Raw genomic sequence first — 23,430 nt, 5'->3', positions numbered from 1 at the left:
CATCTCAATTGGGTTGAGGTCGGGTGATTGTGGAGTCTAGGTCATCTGATGCAGCACACCATCACTCTCCTTCTTGGTCAAATAGCCCTTACACAGCCTAGAGGTGTGTTGGGTCATTGTCCTTTGAAAAACAAATGATAGTCCCACTAAGCGCAAACCAGATGGCGTATCACTGCAGAATGCTGTAGTAGCCATGCTGGTTAAGTGTGCCTTGAATTCTAAAGAAATCACTGACAGTGTCACCAGCAAAGCACCCCCACACCATCACACGTCCTCCTCCATGCTTCACGGTGGGAACTACACATGCGAAGATCATCAGTTCACCTACTCTGCGTCTCACAAAGCCACACCGGTTGGAACCAAAAATCTCACATTTGGAATCATCATACCAAAGGACAGATTTCCACCGGTCTAATGTCCATTGCTCGTGTTTCTTGGCCCAAGCAAGTCTCTTCCTCTTATTGGTCTTTTAGTAGTGGTTTCTTTGCAGAAATTCGACCATGAAGACCTGATTCACTCTTGAGATGTGTCTGTTACTTGAACTTTGTGAAGCATTTATTTGGGCTGCAATTCCTGAGGCTGGTAACTCTAATGAACTTATCCTCTGCATCAGAGGTAACTCTGGGTCTTCCTTTCCTGTGGCGGTCCTCACGAGAGCCAGTTTCATCATAGTGCTTGATGGTTTTTGTGTCTGCACTTGAAGAAAAGTTCAAAGTTCTTGAAATTTTCCAAATTGACTGACCTTCTTAAAGTAAACCTGTTCTTGTCATAATATGGACTTGGTCTTTTACCAAATAGGACTATCTTCTGTATACCACCCCTACCTTGTCACAACACAACTTATAGGCTCAAACGCGTTAAGAAGGAAATAAATTCCACAAATTAACTTTTAACAAAGCACACCTATTAATTGAAATGCATTCCAGGTGACTACCTCATGAAGCTGGTTGAGAGAATGCCAAGAGTGTAAAAAGCTGTTATCAAGACAAACAGTGGCTACTTTGAAATATCTCAAATATAAAATATATTTTGATTTGGTTTAACACTTTCCATATGTGTTATTTCATAGTTTTGATGTCTTCACTATTATTCTACAATGTAGAAAATAGTAAAAATAAAGAAAAACCCTGGAATGAGTACGTGTGTCCAAATTTTGGACTGGTACTGTATATACATTTTTTATACATACAGGGGTCCTAAAATTCCAAATCAAATAGCTTAATGATCCATTGTATGACCATTTTAAAACAATTCCATATGTATGCTTAGTAGAACCTCAATTTAATCAATTTTAAATTCAGCCCGTAATACAACAAAATGTGGAAGAAGTCAAGGGGTATGAATACTTTCTGAAGGCACTGTATGTCACAATGGGACACCGGACTATCACGTCTCAGCATCTGTATACTATGATTTACGCTAAAGTCTCAGGCAGCAACTCCAACCATCTCTGAACACACTGTAACACTGTAGGCCTATATGTTATCCCACGGAACAACAAACTGCTGTCAAAGTCAATGTATCGTTACCAACGAGCCAGGCTGGGTATTGCTGAGGAGCAAGCAGCAGGTATTTGTTAGTTAACCTCTGTTTGAATTAAGCCCTGTCTCTAGTAGCAAGGCGGAGGCCGGTTCAGGAGCGGCGAGCGTTCACCACTGTTTTGACTGAGCCATCTCGGAGAGGGCGCAGCCGAGGAGATTCCCAGCATTTGTAAAAGATTAGCGACCAAGCCCCGGTGTAGCGAGTCCCAGGTCAGAGAGAGTGCAGCAGGCATGCGGACAGGGGAGGAGGTGGTGGTGATTAACTTCCAGACCCTATCTTTCTTCCCATCTGTGGCAGGCCAGTCAGGCAGTCAGACACGCCGTCTGCCTTGAGTTTACATGAGGCACAGCTCTGTAATGTGATTAAAGGTGTGTAGTCACAGTGGGGGTGACCTTACAGGAGGCTAGGTCTTCAGGTCTGGTCGCCTGGTTTGACATTCAATGCCAGTGTCGTAAAGGCCGTGGTGGATTGTGGGCGTTGTAGTTGTTGTTATTGATAAATGTCGTCAGGGTTGATGTTTTTTTAAATGGGGTAAGTTTCTGTTTGTTCTTAGTGATGCTATGTCATTTACGAAGGTAACATTCCATGTTCTAGTCAGCTTAAATAGCAGAGAAATGTTCTGTCAGATTTGTCTAGTCCCAGATAGAGTACATACAGTATGAGCTGTGTAACAACGAGAATGGCCCACATACTCTTAACCTAATCATTAGCCAAAATACTAAATGAAAACCAACTGTGCGGGGACAATAAAATACTTTTTTTAATCTCTTTGTTTTGCTAATAAGGGAAAATGGTGCAGATAAATTCTGCAAAGCATTTTCATTTGGCTGCTGCCGCCGAGTTCGGCGCTAACTGCTCAGCACCTGGCTTGGCTGTCAGAGGCTCAGCGCTGCTGAACTTCATTTCAATTTAAAACACAAAAGTGTTAGATCACTGTCGATACAAGCTCAAAAAGGCTGATTAGGCTTTTCATCCGTATTAGTCAACATGTGCACTGACTTTTTAAGGGCAAAAGTTAAATAAACAGAAAAAGAACAACAATCCCCCCCCCCCCCCCCATGACTCAGCTTCAGTGGAACACATACTGGGGCCGAGGCCAGACGTTTCTCCCAAATATTCTTGTCAAAAACTCCAAGTGCTATATAAGAATCGTGTACGTTTACATGGGAGACTTGTGTGCTTGTGCGTCCATTCTATTTCAATGCTGAGAATGCCAGCTAATCAGTTATATAACTTCTCTCGATGAGCCGCGGCTCCATCGTAAAGGGTGAGCACAGCGAAGAGCAGGGGAAAAGGCTGTAAACGTCAGCTAGGACAAATCCAATGACCTGGTTCTCTTTGACCTGGTTCTGTTTTCTTTTCTAAGTTGGCTGCAGCCCCAATGAACCCCAATACACCCCCCCCCCCCACACACATAAAGATAGACATACTGTACCTACACACACACACTATTTAAATTATCTACACATTTAAAACCATCTTTTTACAGTAAAATCCAGGATGTTTGTCCACGTGGAATCAAGTGGAAAGGTTATGACTCAAATGAAATTCGAGTAAAAAGTTCAATGGTAATAGTGTTTGTATGAAACAGCTGGGTGTGGTGATGCTGCTTACAGTCATCAGTCCTGACACACTCCTCCATCACTACATCACTCCGTCACTATTTACTGCTGCTGCCTTCCCTAACAGACAGACCTTTGGTTTTAAACCTCGTCCTGACCAAACCTGGGTTCAATTACTGTTCGAAATAATTTAAAATACTTAAGATGGGCTTGATTGATCTTGCCTGGCACAATTGAACCAATAGAATAGTCGCAAAACTGCCAACTCCGCCCATTTGGAAGATCTAGGCAGGCTAGAGCAAACGATAAAAATAATTTAAATATGTCAAATGTTATTTGAACCCAGGTTTGGTCCTAGTTTACACCATCCTGGCCTGGCTTGGTCTTGGCTCTGTCTCACTCACCTGCCTTGTAAAGGCATCTGTCACCAGGCCAGTACGCACGCACGCATGCACGCACACACACACACACACACACACACACACACACACACACACACACACACACACACACACACACACACACACACACACACACACACACACACACACACACACACACACACACACACACACACACACACACACACACACACAGCTTTATTTTCAGAACTTTTCTGGAGGATAAAAATGTTGAACATAAAAAATCCTATTTTCCCAAACCGTAACCTTAACCCTAATCCTAACCCCATAACTTTAACCCAAAAAACCCTAAACTGAAACCTTAAAAAAAAGTCCTGACTTTTCAATTATTATTATTTTCTTCTACATTGTCAGGACATTTGGGTGAATTGTTAGGACATTGGGGTCCTGATAAGGTAGGATAACAAGTACACACACACACACACACACACACACACACACACACACACACACACACACACACACACACACACACACACACACACACACACACACAACACAACACAACACAACACAACACAACACAACACAACACAACACACACATCACATCCCCTCAGGACTTGAGAGTCAAGGCACCAGTCAGACACACCGTGCTGGCAGCAGACAGATGGAGTCCTGGTTTTGAGTAGAGACATGACCTGGGTTGACTTAGCTTAGCTACTAAGACTAGGATTGATCTAGTTTACGTCCTGTATGGATGTACTGAATGAATTCACTGCGAAGTCTGAAGTAATTCAGTTTGAGAATAGTTGGGTGGATGAACCTGGATTTGGGATATTTGGCTTAATTTTCTCCCTTGTCTAGGCAAGAGGACACATGGCTAGTTAGTGGTCTCAGGAAGAGGCTCAGGAAGAACCTTATTACCAGGAACTGGATTGGTCAACAGACGACTTGATGGACAGATGGACGATGGAGCACAGGAGGCTGCTGAAGGGAGGATGACTCATAATAATGGCTGAAATGGAGCAAATGGAACGGCATCAACCACACTGGGGCGGCAGGTAGCCTAGTGGTTAGAGCGTTGGGCCAGTAACCAAAAGGTTGCTAAATCGAATCCCCAAGCTGACAAGGTAAAAATCTGTCATTTTGCCCCTGAACAAGGCAGTTAACCTAGTCTTCCTAGGCCATCATTGTAAATAAGAATGTGTTCTTAACTGACTTGCTTAGTTAAATAAAGGTTAAATAAATAAAATTATAAAAACATGGAAACCATGTGTTTGATGTATTTGATACCATTCCACTAATTCCACTCCAGCCAATTACCACAAGCCCATCCTCCCCAATTAAGTTGCCACCAACCTGTAAAGGTGTCTGGCATACCTTTCAAATTATTCCAGTTACTAGCTAATGGTGTGTGTGAGATTCAAGTTACTCACTGGGACAGTTTAGGTTATCCAAATGGGTAGTTGTGCACAAGGTTTGACCAGGGGCCAAAGCCCAGAGGGTTCTGGTCAAAAGGTAGTGCACTACTGTGTTTATGAAGGTGTCTTTCAGTCTGTTAGGTCTCCCACATGTACCGTGCCACACGCTGAACACACACCTACACACTAGTGTGTTCTCACACTGGTCACATGACACCATGTGTGGGGGAGACCACTGGGCACCACCAGTGACATGGTGTGACCACTAGGTGGTGACATGCACAAGTGTAAAGTAGTAATTACAACATAGACAGAGAACAGCGATTGGCTGTGGGCGGGTAGTGGAGAGCCCTGTCGTTGGTGGTGAGTCTAATCAGGATGGACCACCCGGTTTACCCTGGCACTGATGGATATGACATTTGTGGGGGTGGGGGGGGGATCAGTGTGTTTGTGTATGTCCCTTTGTGTGTATAAAACCACAGCCTTTATATTGCCTTGTAATGTGTTCTCCAGTGTGTGGGCTTTGATTTACAGTGTCCCCTTGACTTGTCCGGCCATGCGGTGAACTCCTTGTGTAGGGGATAGGGAGGCAGTCATTGGGCTGAAGGCTGCAGGCTGGAGTTTTGGGGGCGTGGTGCGTTTACTGTCAGCTGTTTGTTAGACTGCGGTCAGCCCTGTTCTGTTTAGAGGGACCGTGGTTGTGAGGAAGTCTGCTCCACGCAACATCTGCCTGTTTCCTCTGAAATGCTGAGGACCATTTTCATTCATCTGACCACTGTAATATCAATCTGGCCGGGGATTCTCGTAGAAGTCACTTCTAATGGCCGCAGACTGCTAAGGAGAACTCTGTTAGGGAAGCCTTTTATTTCAGTGTAAAAAGGCATCCAGCGTTTTCTGCGTGAAATGCAATGGACCTTTCAATTTGACTAGTCATTACACCAGGCAGGATAATGCTGTGATTGGACAACACAAGAGTTTGGAGAAAATGGTTTTCATTTTAATACTACTTCCTCTGACTCCTGAAAATGGCTGAAATATTTAAGAAAATAGTTTTTCTTTGCCACACACACAGAGTTGAATTTATGGCAAAGTAGTTCATGAGCAAAGTAGTTCATGAGTAATAAGAAATTAAAATGGTATACCTTTCAAAACACAGCTTAAATCTGCCATAACAAACTGATTTGATCCTCATGAAAATGCTCTTGTCTGCTGGTACTACTAATCCTGCTAAGAGAACAGAGATTTCTGTCCTCCTAATTTAATAAAAATGTTCTTCTTCCCCCTCTTCCCTCTCTCCATTGAGCACCTGTTTAAAGGAGATGTCCTTTCTACTTTGTTATTTTTTCATTTACTTGTGCCCCCAGGTTTTTCAATCGTACATCCATTACTAAGCAAACAGATACGTTCCGAGCCTATGCAGCAGACACAAATATAGATGAGTTATGAGTTTTAAAGCAGGAGAAGACATATTTGAACTGTAATACACAACAATCTGCAGTAGACAACAGTCACTAGAACCCAGAACATCCTCCCTCCCAGTTGTTTGTTATATATGGAGAAAAGAGAGAAGAGATGAGAGGAAGAATGAACATTATTAACCGTTTACCCGCTGATCTTATGATTTATGGAGCCCAAAATGTCTCCTGGTTGAAGTGTCATGCTGGATTTCCAGATGCATCTGTCTTGTGGTTTTGGCAGCTTGTTGTACCTTGAGTTCAGATGTTTCAGAGTTGGGGCCCTGACATGGTCTGCGTGCCAAATGGCACTCTATTTCCTGTATAGTGCACAACTTTTGACCAGAGTCCTATGGGAACTAGGGAATAGGGTGCCATTTGGGACACACATATATCATCCCTTCCCTCCAAACAAGCCGTGCTCCCTCTCCCAGTACAGTACACCTCTGAGCACTCCCCTCCTCTCCTCCTCCATTCCCCCCAAACCATCTGCACATCTGTTTTTCATTCCACTGCATCTCGCAAGACTTGAACACATTAAACGCTGGCACAAGCACAGTCTCACTCCAGCACTTAACACTGCGCTTAGGTGACTTAAGGCAGAGGCGAGAATTATAGAAAATGAAGTGTCACCGAAATAAAAAATCGCCTGAGATTACCACCAATTACACTTAATCATGAACCGTACCAGGACATCTGTTGATCAGATGCAGCAGTACTACTGTCCATAGGGAGAGACGAGAGAGAGAAAGAAAGAAAGTAAAAAAGAAAGAAAGGGGAAGAGGAAACAGAAAGAGAAGAGAGAGAGAGAGAGAAAAGAGAGACCGAAGAGAGAGAGAGAGAGAAAAGAGAGAGAGAGAGAGAAGAGAGAGAGAGAAAAAAGAGAGAGTAAGAGAGAGAGAGAGAGAGGGGGTAAGAGAGAGAGAGGAAAGAGAGAAAAGAGAGAGAAAGAAAAGAGAGAGAGGAGTCAGTAGCTAGGTTTCCATCCAATTGGTGACAGATTATCATGAGAGGTGTGTTTCCATCAAACTGACTTGTTGCAGATAAAAGACTGTGCGTGTTGACATAGTGCACATAAAAAGCACTTTTGCTTTCCCATGTCCCAATTAAAAAGTTAAATGGGTTTCCATCGCATTTTCAACTCTACTGATGGTTTTGTCACAAAAGCTGTTGGGATAAATAACAAACTTGCCCAATCTGGTTTTGGCACATGCTCTCTAGACAACAGTCCGCTGATAAAGTGGGCGGGGGGTAATATGATGAGATATGGATAAGACCATTTTATTTGATAATTGGCAGCCAATCATCGATCATCATCTCAGCAGCTTTCAAATAATAGCCTACCCTCAATATTTAGCCTATTGGAAATGTGTTTGATCACCGTTCACTTAAACAACACGTGAAGTTCATCATAACTTATTTCATCCGCCTATAAACGTTTAATTCTATATGATGTTATTATATCAATATTTGCACATAAAGGCGACAACCGCCATTTCTCGCATAATGAATTTTACAGATATAAAAAGATCCCCACATGTGTTTCGATCAGGCCTGTCTTGGCTTTTTTTATGCTTCAGGTAATTCATCCACATGAAATGGTTGGATGGAAACCTGGTTACTGCAAGAGAGAGACAGAGACAGAGAGAGAGAGAGAGAGAGAAAGAGACCAGAAAAAGTGAGACCAGAGAGAGAAACCAGAGAGAGAGAGAGGCCAGAGAGAGAGAGACCAGCGAGAGAGACCAGAGAGAAAGAGACCAGAGAGAAAGAGACCAGAGAGAGAGACCAGAGAGAGAAATCGGAGAGAAAAACCAAAGAGAGACCAGAGAAAAAAACCAGAGAGAGAGAGATCAGAGAGAGAGACCAGAGAGAGAGATCAGAGAGCGAGACCAGAGAGAGAGATCAGAGAGCGAGACCAGAGAGAGAGACCAGAGAGAGAAATCAGAGAGAGAAACCAGAGAGAGACAGACCAGAGAGCGAGAGACCCAGAAAGAGAGACAAGAGAAAGAGAGACCAGAGAGAGAGAAAGACCAGAGAGAGAGAGACCAGCGAGAGGCCAGCGAGAGAGACTAGAGAGAGAGAGACCAGAGAGAGAGCAGATAGCGAGACCAGAGAAAGAGAGACCAGAGAGAGTGAGACCAGAGAGAGTGAGGCCAGAGAGAGACCAGAGCGAGAGAGACCTGAGAGAGAGAGACCATAGAAAGAGAGACCAGAGAGAGTGAGACCAGAGAGAGAGAGACCAGAGAGAGAGACCAGAGAGAGACCAGAGAGAGTGAGATCAGAGAGAGAGACCAGAGAAAGAGAGACCAGAGAAAGAGAGACCAGAGAGAGAGAGACCAGAGAGAGAGAGACCAGAGAGAGAGACCAGAGAGAGACCAGAGCGAGAGAGATCAGAGAGAGAGAGACCAGAGAGAGAGAGACCAGAGAGAGAAAGACAGAAAAGAGAATCAGAGTTCTGGATAAATGAAATGTATCCACTATTTGTGGAATTAGTAAGGTTAGAATGACAACATGTGATGAGGTATGTCATTATGATGATGAATCTCAGGTAATTCAGGTTAGTGTGGAATGCAATATGGAATACAACACAGACATGCAAATAGTCATGCTGTTTGTGTGGGGTTACGTGCTTTAGGGTTGGAGACGTGGAATGTTCTGTTTATTAATCATTTATTAGTCATTCATGTAGTCAAGGAGTAAGCCAACGTACAACGCTGATTTAATATTGTGCCATCTAGGACAGACACAATATCACTCATATGGAAATACATGCATATGTGACGAAGAACGTTCCTTCTTCTTCTAAACCATATAAACGCCAATGAGTCAAAAGAGAGAGAATTAGATTTATTTTGGTTAATTGTATTTGTTGACTGTCTTGTCTATTTATCCCTAGTTACAGACCTGAATGAATTCATCCATGGAAATAGTTAGTAAGGGTTTTCCATTTGTGGTTTCGATGCATTATATTTTTTTATGGGGTTGCTTTGTGTTTTTGAGGGGGTTTTGAAGCGGAGGAAGCATGACAAATGGATGACATAAGAACACTGTGAATCAATGGGGGGTTATTGGAAACTCATTTATCTCCTTGCCACAAGCCAAAAAAGAATCACATATGTCCCTCAATTAAAGTTATCCAGTAACCACATATATCCCTTTATAATTACTCCTTGTCTGCATCTATAATTTATCTGTTCATTCATGTGTAACAGAGACATATTCTTCTCATCTAATCTCACTATCTCCCCCCGCATGGATTAGTGAGCTCCTCCATTTCTAATCAACCTGCTATGATGCTCAGCAAGAGGAGCGTACCACTTGCAGATAATGGTGAGTGTATGGATCAATAGATTCATACCCATGATATCAAACAGGGTATTTTCCTGTGGTCCTGTTCCAAAAGTGTTTTTTCTGGGAGGGGTGTAAGAAGAAGAAGAAAAAGAAGGGGGGATAACAATAGAGGACATCTTCTGGGCTTTGTCTCATCTCTATCTTTTTCTGGGCTTTGTCTCATCTCTGTCTTCTTCTGGGCTTTGTCTCATCTCTGTCTTCTTCTGGGCTTTGTCTCATCTCTGTCTTCTTTTGGGCTTTGTCTCATCTCTGTCTTCTTCTGGGCTTTGCCTCATCGCTGTCTTCTTCTGGGATTTGTCTCATCTCTGTCTTCTTCTGGGCTTTGTCTCATCTCTGTCTTCTTCTGGGCTTTGTCTCATCTGTCTTCTTCTGGGCTTTGTATCATCTCTGTCTTCTTCTGGGCTTTGCCTCATCTGTCTTCTTCTGGGCTTTGTCTCATCTCTGTCTTCTTCTAGGCTTTGCCTCATCTCTGTCTTCTTATAGGCTTTGCCTCATTTGTCTTCTTCTGGGCTTTGCCTCATCTTTGCCTCATCTCTGTCTTCTTCTGGGCTTTGTCTCATCTGTCTTCTTCTGGGCTTTGTCTCATCTGTCTTCTTCTTGGCATTGTCTCATCTCTGTCTTCTTCTGGGCTTTGCCTCATCTCTGTATTCTTATGGGCTTTGCTTCATCTGTCTTCTTCTGGGCTTTGCCTCATCTCTGTCTTCTTCTCGGCTTTGCCTCATCTCTGTCTTCTTCTAGGCTTTGCCTCATATGTCGTCTTCTGGGCTTTGCCTCATCTCTGTCTTCTTCTGGGCTTTGCCTCTTCTCTGTCTTCTTCTGGGCTTTGCCTCTTCTCTGTCTTCCTCTGGGCTTTGCCTTTTCTCTATCTTCTTCTGGGCTTTGTCTCATATCTGTCTTCTTCTAGGCTTTGCCTCATTTGTCTTCTTCTGGGCTTTGTCTCATATCTGTCTTCTTCTGGGATTTTCCTCATATCTGTGTTATTTTGGGCTTTGTCTCATATCTGTCTTCTTCTGGGCTTTGTCTCAAAGCTGTTTTCTTTTGGGCTTTGTCTCATATCTGTCTTCTTCTGGGCTTTGCCTCATCGCTGTCTTCTTCTGGGCTTTGCCTCATCTCTGTCTTCTTCTGGGCTTTGCCTCATCTCTGTCTTCTTCTGGGCTTTGTCTCATTTCTGTCTTCTGCTGGGATGTGTCTCATATCTGTCTCTGGTTGTGGATGCTGACATCAGTGGTTGTTTGTGAGAATGGGATATGTACATGCTCTTGATAGAGCAGCATGGTTGCCCCTGGTGATTGTGGCAGCCTCCTATAACAAGTCTCTCCCTGATCTCAGGCCCTGAGATTGTCACCTCTATTTGGCACTGAAAGCTTGCAAGTGTGCAGCATATCATTATCAGAGCAGTGAATGACCCGCCTCGTTTTCTGCTCCGGGACTGTGGTTAGATATTACTCTAGAAGTGCAATCTGTTTTGCAACTGATTGTTTTTACGTTGAAAAGACGTTGAAAAGACGGAAATATAAGATACTGTATCTGTATCTGTAATGAATTTAACAACAGTACATTTGAAAATATTCCTTCAAAAAATTTGTTGTTTTTTCCTGTTTCAGTTCTAAAATAAAACAATGAAACACCTCGCCACTTTTACACAAACAAATAAATATGCAACTGACATCATGGAGTTCATTTCAACTCATACTTTGGAGAGAATTAAAAAAGATTGCCCCGTCTACAGGGGCCTACAAAATGGTTCCTTAGACACCACCTGTGACCACTCTCACAGGACCTGACCTGACCCCTGCATATTCCCATCACTGTGTCAGCGTATCATTGGACATCTCTCTCCCTCTCCCTCCATCTCTCACTATCTCTGTCACCGGCTCTGTGTGTCTTCCTTTTCACCCCGGTCCCAGGTGCTTTCCCTGGTCTCCAGCTCCTGAGCAAACCAGCCCTAACACACACAATGATATTCTAACAACGCTGAATTACCACGGCACATTCAATATTAACTGAATTTACTGTTGGTTTCCTTCCAAGCCACCATATGTTGAGAAGCCCGTTTCCCCCTAGCCTGAGCATGACTGATTCAGTTGTTGTAGCAAAGCTTTAAACCAGCCGAGCGTTCAGTCTGGGTGTTTTATGGAATATAGGACTTATAGAGGTCTTCAGTATAGAGGGAAGTAACATTGGTTTTATTGTAACGAGAGTGACTGTTCTGGACAGACTGGTTATATGGTGTAGTGCAGGCCTTTAGAACATGTGACCTGGTGTAGCTCTAAACTAGTATAACCAGTACGATGGCATACCCTGGCCAGCTCCTAGCTCTAAACTAGCATAACCAGTACGATGACATACCCTGGCCAGCTCCTAGCTCCTAGCTCTAAACTAGCATAACCAGTACGATGAAATACCCTGGTCAGCTCCTAGCTCCTAGCTCTAAACTAGCATAACCAGTACGATGACATACCCTGGTCAGCTCCTAGCTCCTAGCTCTAAACTAGCATAACCAGTACGATGGCATACCCTGGCCAGCTCCTAGCTCTAAACTAGCATAACCAGTACGATGACATACCCTGGCCAGCTCTTAGCTCCTAGCTCTAAACTAGCATAACCAGTACGATGAAATACCCTGGTCAGCTCCTAGCTCCTAGCTCTAAACTAGCATAACCAGTACGATGAAATACCCTGGTCAGCTCCTAGCTCCTAGCTCTAAACTAGCATAACCAGTATGATGACATACCCTGGTCAGCTCCTAGCTCCTAGCTCTAAACTAGCATAACCAGTACGATGACATACCCTGGCCAGCTCCTAGCTCCTAGCTCTAAACTAGCATAACCAGTACGATGAAATACCCTGGTCAGCTCCTAGCTCCTAGCTCTAAACTAGCATAACCAGTACGATGACATACCCTGGTCAGCTCCTAGCTCCTAGCTCTAAACTAGCATAACCAGTACGATGGCATACCCTGGCCAGCTCCTAGCTCTAAACTAGCATAACCAGTACGATGACATACCCTGGCCAGCTCTTAGCTCCTAGCTCTAAACTAGCATAACCAGTACGATGAAATACCCTGGTCAGCTCCTAGCTCCTAGCTCTAAACTAGCATAACCAGTACGATGAAATACCCTGGTCAGCTCCTAGCTCCTAGCTCTAAACTAGCATAACCAGTACGATGACATACCCTGGTCAGCTCCTAGCTCCTAGCTCTAAACTAGCATAACCAGTACGATGACATACCCTGGCCAGCTCCTAGCTCCTAGCTCTAAACTAGCATAACCAGTACGATGAAATACCCTGGTCAGCTCCTAGCTCCTAGCTCTAAACTAGCATAACCAGTACGATGACATACCCTGGTCAGCTCCTAGCTCTAAACTAGCATAACCAGTACGATGACATACCCTGGTCAGCTCCTAGCTCCTAGCTCTAAACTAGCATAACCAGTACGATGACATACCCTGGTCAGCTCCTAGCTCTAAACTAGCATAACCAGTACGATGACATACCCTGGTCAGCTCCTAGCTCCTAGCTCTAAACTAGCATAACCAGTACGATGACATACCCTGGCCAGCTCCTAGCTCCTAGCTCTAAACTAGCATAACCAGTACGATGACATACCCTGGTCAGCTCCTAGCTCCTAGCTCTAAACTAGCATAACCAGTACGATGACATACCCTGGCCAGCTCCTAGCTCCTAGCTCTAAACTAGCATAACCAGTACGATGACATACCCTGGTCAGCTCCTAGCTCCTAGCTCTAAACTAGCATAACCAGTACGATGACGTACCCTGGTCAGCTCCTAGCTCCTAGCCCTAAACTAGCATAACCAGTACGATGACATACCCTGGTCAGCTCCTAGCTCCTAGCTCTAAACTAGCATAACCAGTACGATGACATACCCTGGCCAGCTCCTAGCTCTAAACTAGCATAACCAGTACGATGACGTACCCTGGTCAGCTCCCAGCTCCTAGCCCTAAACTAGCATAACCAGTACGATGACATACCCTGGCCAGCTCCTAGCTCTAAACTAGCATAACCAGTACGATTACATACCCTGGTCAGCTCCTAGCTCCTAGCTCTAAACTAGCATAACCAGTACGATGACATACCCTGGTCAGCTCCTAGCTCCTAGCTCTAAACTAGCATAACCAGTACGATGACATACCCTGGTCAGCTCCTAGCTCTAAACTAGCATAACCAGTACGATGACATACCCTGGTCAGCTCCTAGCTCCTAGCTCTAAACTAGCATAACCAGTACGATGACATACCCTGGTCAGCTCCTAGCTCTAAACTAGCATAACCAGTACGATGACATACCCTGGTCAGCTCCTAGCTCCTAGCTCTAAACTAGCATAACCAGTACGATGACATACCCTGGCCAGCTCCTAGCTCCTAGCTCTAAACTATCATAACCAGTACGATGACATACCCTGGTCAGCTCCTAGCTCCTAGCTCTAAACTAGCATAACCAGTACGATGACATACCCTGGCCAGCTCCTAGCTCCTAGCTCTAAACTAGCATAACCAGTACGATGACATACCCTGGTCAGCTCCTAGCTCCTAGCTCTAAACTAGCATAACCAGTACGATGACGTACCCTGGTCAGCTCCTAGCTCCTAGCCCTAAACTAGCATAACCAGTACGATGACATACCCTGGTCAGCTCCTAGCTCCTAGCTCTAAACTAGCATAACCAGTACGATGACATACCCTGGCCAGCTCCTAGCTCTAAACTAGCATAACCAGTACGATGACGTACCCTGGTCAGCTCCCAGCTCCTAGCCCTAAACTAGCATAACCAGTACGATGACATACCCTGGCCAGCTCCTAGCTCTAAACTAGCATAACCAGTACGATTACATACCCTGGTCAGCTCCTAGCTCCTAGCTCTAAACTAGCATAACCAGTACGATGACATACCCTGGTCAGCTCCTAGCTCCTAGCTCTAAACTAGCATAACCAGTACGATGACATACCCTGGCCAGCTCCTAGCTCCTAGCTCTAAACTAGCATAACCAGTACGATGAAATACCCTGGTCAGCTCCTAGCTCCTAGCTCTAAACTAGCATAACCAGTACGATGACATACCCTGGTCAGCTCCTAGCTCCTAGCTCTAAACTAGCATAACCAGTACGATGGCATACCCTGGCCAGCTCCTAGCTCTAAACTAGCATAACCAGTACGATGACATACCCTGGCCAGCTCTTAGCTCCTAGCTCTAAACTAGCATAACCAGTACGATGAAATACCCTGGTCAGCTCCTAGCTCCTAGCTCTAAACTAGCATAACCAGTACGATGAAATACCCTGGTCAGCTCCTAGCTCCTAGCTCTAAACTAGCATAACCAGTACGATGACATACCCTGGTCAGCTCCTAGCTCCTAGCTCTAAACTAGCATAACCAGTACGATGACATACCCTGGCCAGCTCCTAGCTCCTAGCTCTAAACTAGCATAACCAGTACGATGAAATACCCTGGTCAGCTCCTAGCTCCTAGCTCTAAACTAGCATAACCAGTACGATGACATACCCTGGTCAGCTCCTAGCTCTAAACTAGCATAACCAGTACGATGACATACCCTGGTCAGCTCCTAGCTCCTAGCTCTAAACTAGCATAACCAGTACGATGACATACCCTGGTCAGCTCCTAGCTCTAAACTAGCATAACCAGTACGATGACATACCCTGGTCAGCTCCTAGCTCCTAGCTCTAAACTAGCATAACCAGTACGATGACATACCCTGGCCAGCTCCTAGCTCCTAGCTCTAAACTAGCATAACCAGTACGATGACATACCCTGGTCAGCTCCTAGCTCCTAGCTCTAAACTAGCATAACCAGTACGATGACATACCCTGGCCAGCTCCTAGCTCCTAGCTCTAAACTAGCATAACCAGTACGATGACATACCCTGGTCAGCTCCTAGCTCCTAGCTCTAAACTAGCATAACCAGTACGATGACGTACCCTGGTCAGCTCCTAGCTCCTAGCCCTAAACTAGCATAACCAGTACGATGACATACCCTGGTCAGCTTCTAGCTCCTAGCTCTAAACTAGCATAACCAGTACGATGACATACCCTGGCCAGCTCCTAGCTCTAAACTAGCATAACCAGTACGATTACATACCCTGGTCAGCTCCTAGCTCCTAGCTCTAAACTAGCATAACCAGTACGATGACATACCCTGGTCAGCTCCTAGCTCCTAGCTCTAAACTAGCATAACCAGTACGATGACATACCCTGGCCAGCTCCTAGCTCCTAGCTCTAAACTAGCATAACCAGTACGATGACATACCCTGGTCAGCTCCTAGCTCCTAGCTCTAAACTAGCATAACCAGTACGATGACATACCCTGGTCAGCTCCTAGCTCCTAGCTCTAAACTAGCATAACCAGTACGATGACATACCCTGGTCAGCTCCTAGCTCTAAACTAGCATAAACAGTGTGTCTTCTCTTTCCCCTAATGACCAGTGTCCCTCTCCTGCTACTACCAGTGGTGTAAAGTACTTAAGTAAAAAATACTTTAAAGTACAACTTAAGTAGTTATTTAGGGTATCTGTACTTTACTTTACTATATATATTTTTTTGAACTTTTAGTTTTTCTTCACTACATTCCGAAAGAAAATAATGTACTTTTTACTCCTTACATTTTCCTGCCACCCAAAAGTACTCGTTACATTTTGAATGCTTAACAGGACAGGAAAATGGTCCAATTTACAGTTATCAAGAGAACATCCATGGTCATCCCTACTGCCTCTGATCTGGCAGACTCACTAAACACAAATGCATCTTTTGTAAATGATGTCTGAGTGTTGGAGTATACCCCTGGCTATCCATAATAAACAAGAAAATGGTGCCGTCTGCTTTGCTTAAAATAAGGAATTTGAAATGATTTATACTTCTACTTTTGATACATAAGTATTTTTTTTATTTTACCTTTATTTAACTAGGCAAGTCAGTTAAGAACAAATTCTTATTTTCAATGACAGCCTAGGAACAGTGGGTTAACTGCCTTGTTCAGGGGCAGAGCAACAGATTCTTACCTTGTCAGCTCGGGGATTCATCTTGCAACCTTTCGGTCACTAGTCCAACGCTTTAACCACTAGGCTACCTGCCGCCCCAAGTATATTTTATAAATTACATTTACTTTTGATACTTAAGTATATTTAGAACCAAATACCTTTAGACTTTTACTCAAGTAGTATTTTACTGGGTGACTTTTACTTGAGTAACTTTATATTAATAAGGTATCGACACTTTTAATAAAGTATGACAATTGAGGCCTTTTCCACCACTGCCTACTACAACATCTCCTTCATAATTGTACATCACTATATCTTGATCCAGAACCATATTCCTCATCTCATCCTCTCCTTCGTAGAGATAAGTATCTCTCATAGGGTTGTATAGAGATCACAACATTGTATCTCTGCCATTATGGCGTGTGGGACAGCATGGTCAACGCCATAGAGGCTTTCTCCATTTTAAAGTAAGTACATTTTCTTCTTTTTTTGATGTTTGAAAAAATATAGGTGACTTAGGATCATATGATGCAAAATGCATCATACGGGGATGATTTCAGATTTTTTTTAAAGTTACATATCTTGAAAACTTGATTGTTGACAAACAAAACATTTTGGGACTAATGAAACAAATACCAAAAGATCATTTTTTCCTTTAACAATTCCAAGCATACCCATAACATGATGCAGCCACCACTATGCTTGCAAATATGGAGAGGGGTACTCAGTAATGTGTTGTATTGGATTTGCCCCAAATATAACACTTTGTATTCAGGACAGCATTACTTTAGTGCCTTGTTGCAAACAGGATGCATGTTTTGGAATATTTGTATTCTGTACAGGTTTCCTTCTTTTCACTCTGTCATTTAGGTTAGTATTGTGGAGTAACCACAATGTTGTTGATCCATCGCCAGTGTTCTCCTATCATAGCCATTAAACTCTGTCACTTTTTTAAAGTCACCATTAGCCTCATGGTGAAATCCCTGAGCTGTTTCCTTCCTCTCCGGCATCTGAGTTAGGAAGGATGCCTGTATTTTTGTAGTGACTGGGTGTATTGATACATCATCCAAAGTGCAATTAACAACTTCACCATGCTTAAACGGATATTCAATGTCTGCGTTTTTATTTTTACCCATCTACCAATAGGTGCTCTTCTTTGCGAGGCATTGGAAAATGTTCCTGGTCTTTGTGGTTGAATCTGTGTTTAAAATTCACTGCTCGACTTAAGGACCTTACAGATAATTGTGTGTGGGGTACAGATATGAGGTAGGCTTTCAAAAATCATGTTAAACACTATTATTGCACACAGAGTAAGTCCATGAAACTATTTAAGTGACTTGTTAAGCACATTTTCCCTACTGAATTTATTTAGACTTGTCATAACAAAGGGGTTGAGTACTTATTGACTCAAAACATTTAAGCTTTAGATTTTTTTATTAATTTGAAAAATTCTACAAATATAATTCCACTTTGACATTATGGGGTATTGTGTGTAGGCCAGTAACAAAACATCTCAATTTAATCAATTTCAAATTCAGGCTGTAACACAACAAAATGTGGAAAAAGGCAAGGGGTGAGGGTTAATACTTTCTGAAGGCCCTGTACTGTATGTGTGCGCCAGTGTGTGACTGTAAAAAGTGAAAGGTTATATACAGTCAAGGCCATAGTATACATTAATCCTAATTCTTGTTGATTCTGTCCTGAATTGAATTACTCTTATTACAGAGATGAGGCAAGAAATACTTGGCCATCGATCAACAGGCCTTGAAGTTTTTACAAACACTGTGGAAATGCCCAGCCAATTTCTTTATATTTTTAAATACGACATAGCCTGACGATCCAGGACTTATTAAACAGAACCATTTGTATTCCTTGAAAACAGAGCAGAGCTGAAATAGTTATTTCCTTCTGTTTATGGCTCTGAATGAAACCAGCATGCCTTCCATAGTCCCTCAGTGACACTGCAGTGTTTACCTGACTTTCTCCATCTCTCCCTTAGTCTCTCTCTCTCTCTCATTCTCTCTCTCTCGCTCTATTCATTACCTGTCTCTCTTTTCCTATCTGCATATATTTGGGTCATATCACATTTTCATGTATAATTTTCCATATATCTTTTTCTGTTGTAACTTTGGTCTGCCAAGAGAACATCAAACATTTAATAGTACAAAGTAATATAACATGTAGTATGTAAAAAGGAAAATAAACAGGAAAAAGTGGCCTCCACCGCCAACCCCTATCCAGTCAACATGTCTCCATCACTCCAAACAATAAAAAATAGGTATAGCTATACTGTATTTTGTTTCTATGTATGTGTTGGGCTTTAGCTGAGATTATTCTTTACAGAGTCAAGTGTATTTGTCCAGGCCTTAATTGTTCCTTGACTAGCACCATTCATTCTCTCTGTCGATTATTATAATGTTATAACTTCTAACATGTTTTTTTTGCGACAGTGCTGCCTGCCAACAGTAATCGTCTCTGATTGATTGAGAGATTCGAGGAGCTATCATTGTGAAGTAACATAATAGATGTAAAGCATTGAATATTTACATTCATACACTTCTAAATAAATAGTTGATCTTTGTCCCAGAAGCAGTTAACTGCACGGCACTCCCACATCACATGGAGGAATGTTCTTACCTCATTCAGCAGACATAGTGAACATTTGGGAGTTGGGGGCCAATTTCATAATCAAAAGTTTCCTTTGTGTCTTTTCTCTTTCTGTGCATATCCACCTCAACGTGGGCTACATACTGACCGTTTCCACTGAGGACGAATGTAAGTCATTCAAACGTGTTAACCCTCGCGGGAGGGTAAACCACCGTCACAGTGGTTTACAGGAGCACCATCGAGAGCATACTGTTGGGACGCATCACAGCCTGGTATGCAATGCCACCGCCGTGGACCGCAAGGCTCTTCAGAGTGTGATACGTGCAGCCGAATGCACCATTGGGAGCTCACTTCTTTTTTATATTTCTTGCTCTTCTTCACTCCCTCCCTCCCTCCCTCCCTCCCTCCCTCCCTCCCTCCCTCCCTCTCTCTCTCTCTCTCCCTCCCTCCCTCCCTCCCTCATAAACACATCTTGTTTTTATCTCTCTCCTTGCTCGTTGCTTTACTGCTGTCTTCATTCTTATGTCTTTCTGTTTTCTCTTCCTCTGTCTCTATCCCCCCTCCTTCCCCTTGCCCTTCTTCTCCATCCCTTCTTCCTTTTATTCTCTTATATCAGGAAGTGTTTGGCTGCCTTTATCAATAATATGTCATGGGGATAACATTGTCAATAACATCATTATGAGCAAATTGAATTTGAGAAATTGAGTTAGGGAGGTTAGAGCAGGGACATGTGGCCGCCTACACACGAATGAGTATCGGGGGTATCGTCTTTCCTTCTGCAAATATTTCCCCATACACAACCCCCCTTCGCTTACTTTCATGTGTCGCATTTCAGATTTCTATTCACATTTTCATATGTTTTATGGAATCAGTTTGTTAGACCAACTAAAAGCAAAAAATATATATATTCCTGCTAAATATAGCTTGTTTATGCTAGTGGTGCAGCAAAATATCTCTCAGAATATGAATACAAAATCCTTGTGTAGTGTGTGTAAATCAAACGTATTCCCCCTCATCAAATAAAATGATGTACATGCATGTCCAGCTGCGGGCTAACTGAGTGCTTCTTCAATAGCAAATAGTCAAGCACGAGCATTTGGAACATTCATCAATGCAAATCATTTGCTAATTGTTAGCTTGTGTTTAGCTTTCCCATACGGTACTAACACATTCCATTACCATAGTCTTTTATCCAAAGCAACTTTGTCATGCGTGCATACATTTTACATATAGGTGGCTCCAGCGGGAATTGAACCCAAAATCCCAAACGGAGCCATTCAGGATTTATGACATCCACACTATGAAGTGTTATTGTGTTACACAGTTCAACATGGATTTACACAAGTCAATCTTTTGGCATCATTACTGCTGTCATCATCTTTGAAAGTTCACCAAAGAGCACACAATCACTACACATCAACGGATCCACAAACTCACAGCCAGCCATTTTACCTCCAGAGATTCATTGTAATCTAATGCAATTTCAACATGTCACTGATGGAAGCGTCTCAGAGGAAATCTGTTGCACTTTATGGCAGTTATTAATCTGTCTGTGCTGTCGTTAGATTAGCGAAACAGGCTAACTGAGCCAACTTCCAGAGATGGCCCCTTTGGAGATGAAGAAATATTGGTTTATTTGAGTGACTCTGAGGGTTACAGTGTTGCGATTGTCATCATAATTGTGTATTTATTGGTGTATGTATTTTCTTGTGCAAACACATTTCTCCTCTTGGGATTAACACCGCCAGGATTGTGGGTTTGATTCCCGCTGGGGCCACACATAAGAAAACGTATGCATGCATGACTCTTAGTCGCTTTGGATAAAAGCTTTGTCTAAATGGCATATATTATTAGTATGATATGAATAAATCGTTATCTTATCTCGGTTGTGTTTTCCAGTCAACGGTGGTTGCAGCGGTGCCTACTGCCCAGAGAAGGAGAGTGGGTCAGATCTGCAGGGCAGTGAGGGCAGACTGATGCGCTGTGGACAGAGTGGGAAGAGTGTGGCCGTGCCACCGGGGTGCCAGCCAGGTCCAGAGGGTCACTACGACAGTGTCCACTGTGACCGGCCCACACCCACACACGCCCTCCATCTGCAGGACCGCCAGCAGCAGCATGCCGATGCCAGGTGGGAACAACACTGAACCTCAGGTTCTGTCACTCTAGTAGACTAGAACAGTCAGAGAACAGTGGGACTGAAACAGATGAAGCACGTCAGTTGATCAGATTATTTATTTGACATGACATCTGAAATATTACCAGTAATCCTGTGAAAACACTGCTACGTTTATTCATACTCTTGCTAGAGGACATCATCATTCTGAATGATGAAGTTGATGATGATAGTCCTACACAGGTGATGACTACAATAATCGGCATAATTTATCCTTCAAATGAAATGATTAAAAAGGATTGTGTTATTGTATCCACTGTGTGACATTCTGTCATAGGGATTGTCTCTTGACTCTACTTGACACTCTCAGCTCAGAAACAGATTGCTATCACTCTCTCTGACCTCTGTGTAGTCTCATTGCAGTTATGGGCTCATCCCCTTCAACTCTCTGTCCTCTATGACTACAGTCACATACACAGATTGTGTCCCAAATGGCATCCTATTGCCTATGCAGTAGTTTTGACCAGGGCCCATTGGGATCTGGTCCAAAGTATTGTGCACAATATAGGGAACTTTTGGGACGCGGACCATAAAGTGCTTCTGGACAGACATTCAATTCTCCCACATTGTCACAGAATGCCATCAGTACAGCCAAACAGGAAATAGCACTCATGAAATAAAGGGGGGGGGGCTCTCTCTCTCACTCTTTATTGACTACGGCAAAATCAGACTTTATCCAGCCAGGCAGCTAGCGTTAGAATTTTCTCCCAGTGTGCGTCGAGAGAGAGAGAGAGAGAGAGAGAGAGAGAGAGAGAGAGGGAGAGAGAGAGAGAGAGAGAGAGAGAAGAGATATAGAGAGAGAAAGAAGAATAAGAGAGAGAGAGAGAGAGAGAGAGAGAGAGAGAGAGAGAGAGAGAGAGAGAGAGAGAGAGAGAGAGAGAGAGGAGATATAGAGAGAGAAAGAAGAAGAGAGAGAGAGAGAGAGAGAGAGAGAGAGAGAGAGAGAGAGAGAGAGAGAGAGAGAGAGAGAGAGAAGAGATATAGAGAGAGAAAGAAGAATAAGAGAGAGAGAGAGAGAGAGAGAGAGAGAGAGAGAGAGAGAGAGAGAGAGAGAGAGAGAAGAAGAGAGAGAGAGAGAAGAGATATAGAGAGAGAAGAAGAGAGAGAGAGAGAGAGAGAGAGAGAGAGAGAGAGAGAGAGAGAGAGAGAGAGAGAGAGAGAGAGAGAGAGAGAGAGAGAGAGAAGAAGAGAGACGGAGGACAAAGACGATTCCTTCATGGAGACAAGAGAGAGAAAGAGGGGCCTTCTCACATCACTCAAGAGCTTTGCACAAAATCCATAATGAATGAACTGAATGATTATGTAGGAGATCACAGCGACACATGGAGAAATACGACCTGGCTCCCCATTCACCTGGGGCAAGATTCTCACCATAATACACAGTATTGTCAACGCTGACCCTTCACAGGCCGCCATTATGCCAACTAACCAGGTGACTCCTATTTATCCCAACATGTAGGGTTAGGTTTAACCCCTTTGTGTCATCAAAGCCTGTCAGACTTGTTACACAGAAGCCCCATCCATGGCCTCTCCCTCTGTCCTCTCTATCTGCCGCTCTCCTATTCTTAGCCATAAATGCCCATTCATAACTGCTCACAGGGCTCAAGGTCCCCCTTCATTTATTCAGGAAATCACTCCCAGATCATCTGTTTCTGGTGGATGCTGCCCTGTTTTGAAAAGTACACCAAATTCACTAACTAATGTTTGTGTAGCATCAATCCACTGATTCCAATTTCTCTGTGAAAGTTCACTGTCTGTGAGATGTGGTTGTTAGGTTGCTAGTCTGAAATGTTCACTGTCTGTGAGATGTGGTTGTCAGGTTGCTAGTCTGAAATGTTCACTGTCTGTGAGATGTGGTTGTCAGGTTGCTAGTCTGAAATGTTCACTGTCTGTGAGATGTGGTTGTTAGGTTGCTAGTCTGAAAAGTTCACTGTCTGTGAGATGTG

General features: G+C 43.4%; 1 protein-coding gene across 1 annotated transcript in view; it reads left to right on the top strand.

Annotated features, from left to right (window-relative positions):
* The window catches only part of LOC139539512 (zinc finger protein GLIS1), a 141,939-nt gene that overhangs the window by 40,677 nt on the left and 77,832 nt on the right, over positions 1–23,430 (top strand). The window contains exon 3 of the mRNA XM_071342547.1: positions 21,211–21,439. Coding sequence (XP_071198648.1) covers positions 21,211–21,439 — 229 coding nt within the window. The remainder of the gene's footprint in view (positions 1–21,210; positions 21,440–23,430) is intronic.

Source organism: Salvelinus alpinus, chromosome 15 (genome assembly GCF_045679555.1).
Source record: "Salvelinus alpinus chromosome 15, SLU_Salpinus.1, whole genome shotgun sequence".
NCBI classification, from domain to species: domain Eukaryota; kingdom Metazoa; phylum Chordata; class Actinopteri; order Salmoniformes; family Salmonidae; genus Salvelinus; species Salvelinus alpinus.
This window is presented reverse-complemented; position numbering and strand designations above follow the sequence as displayed.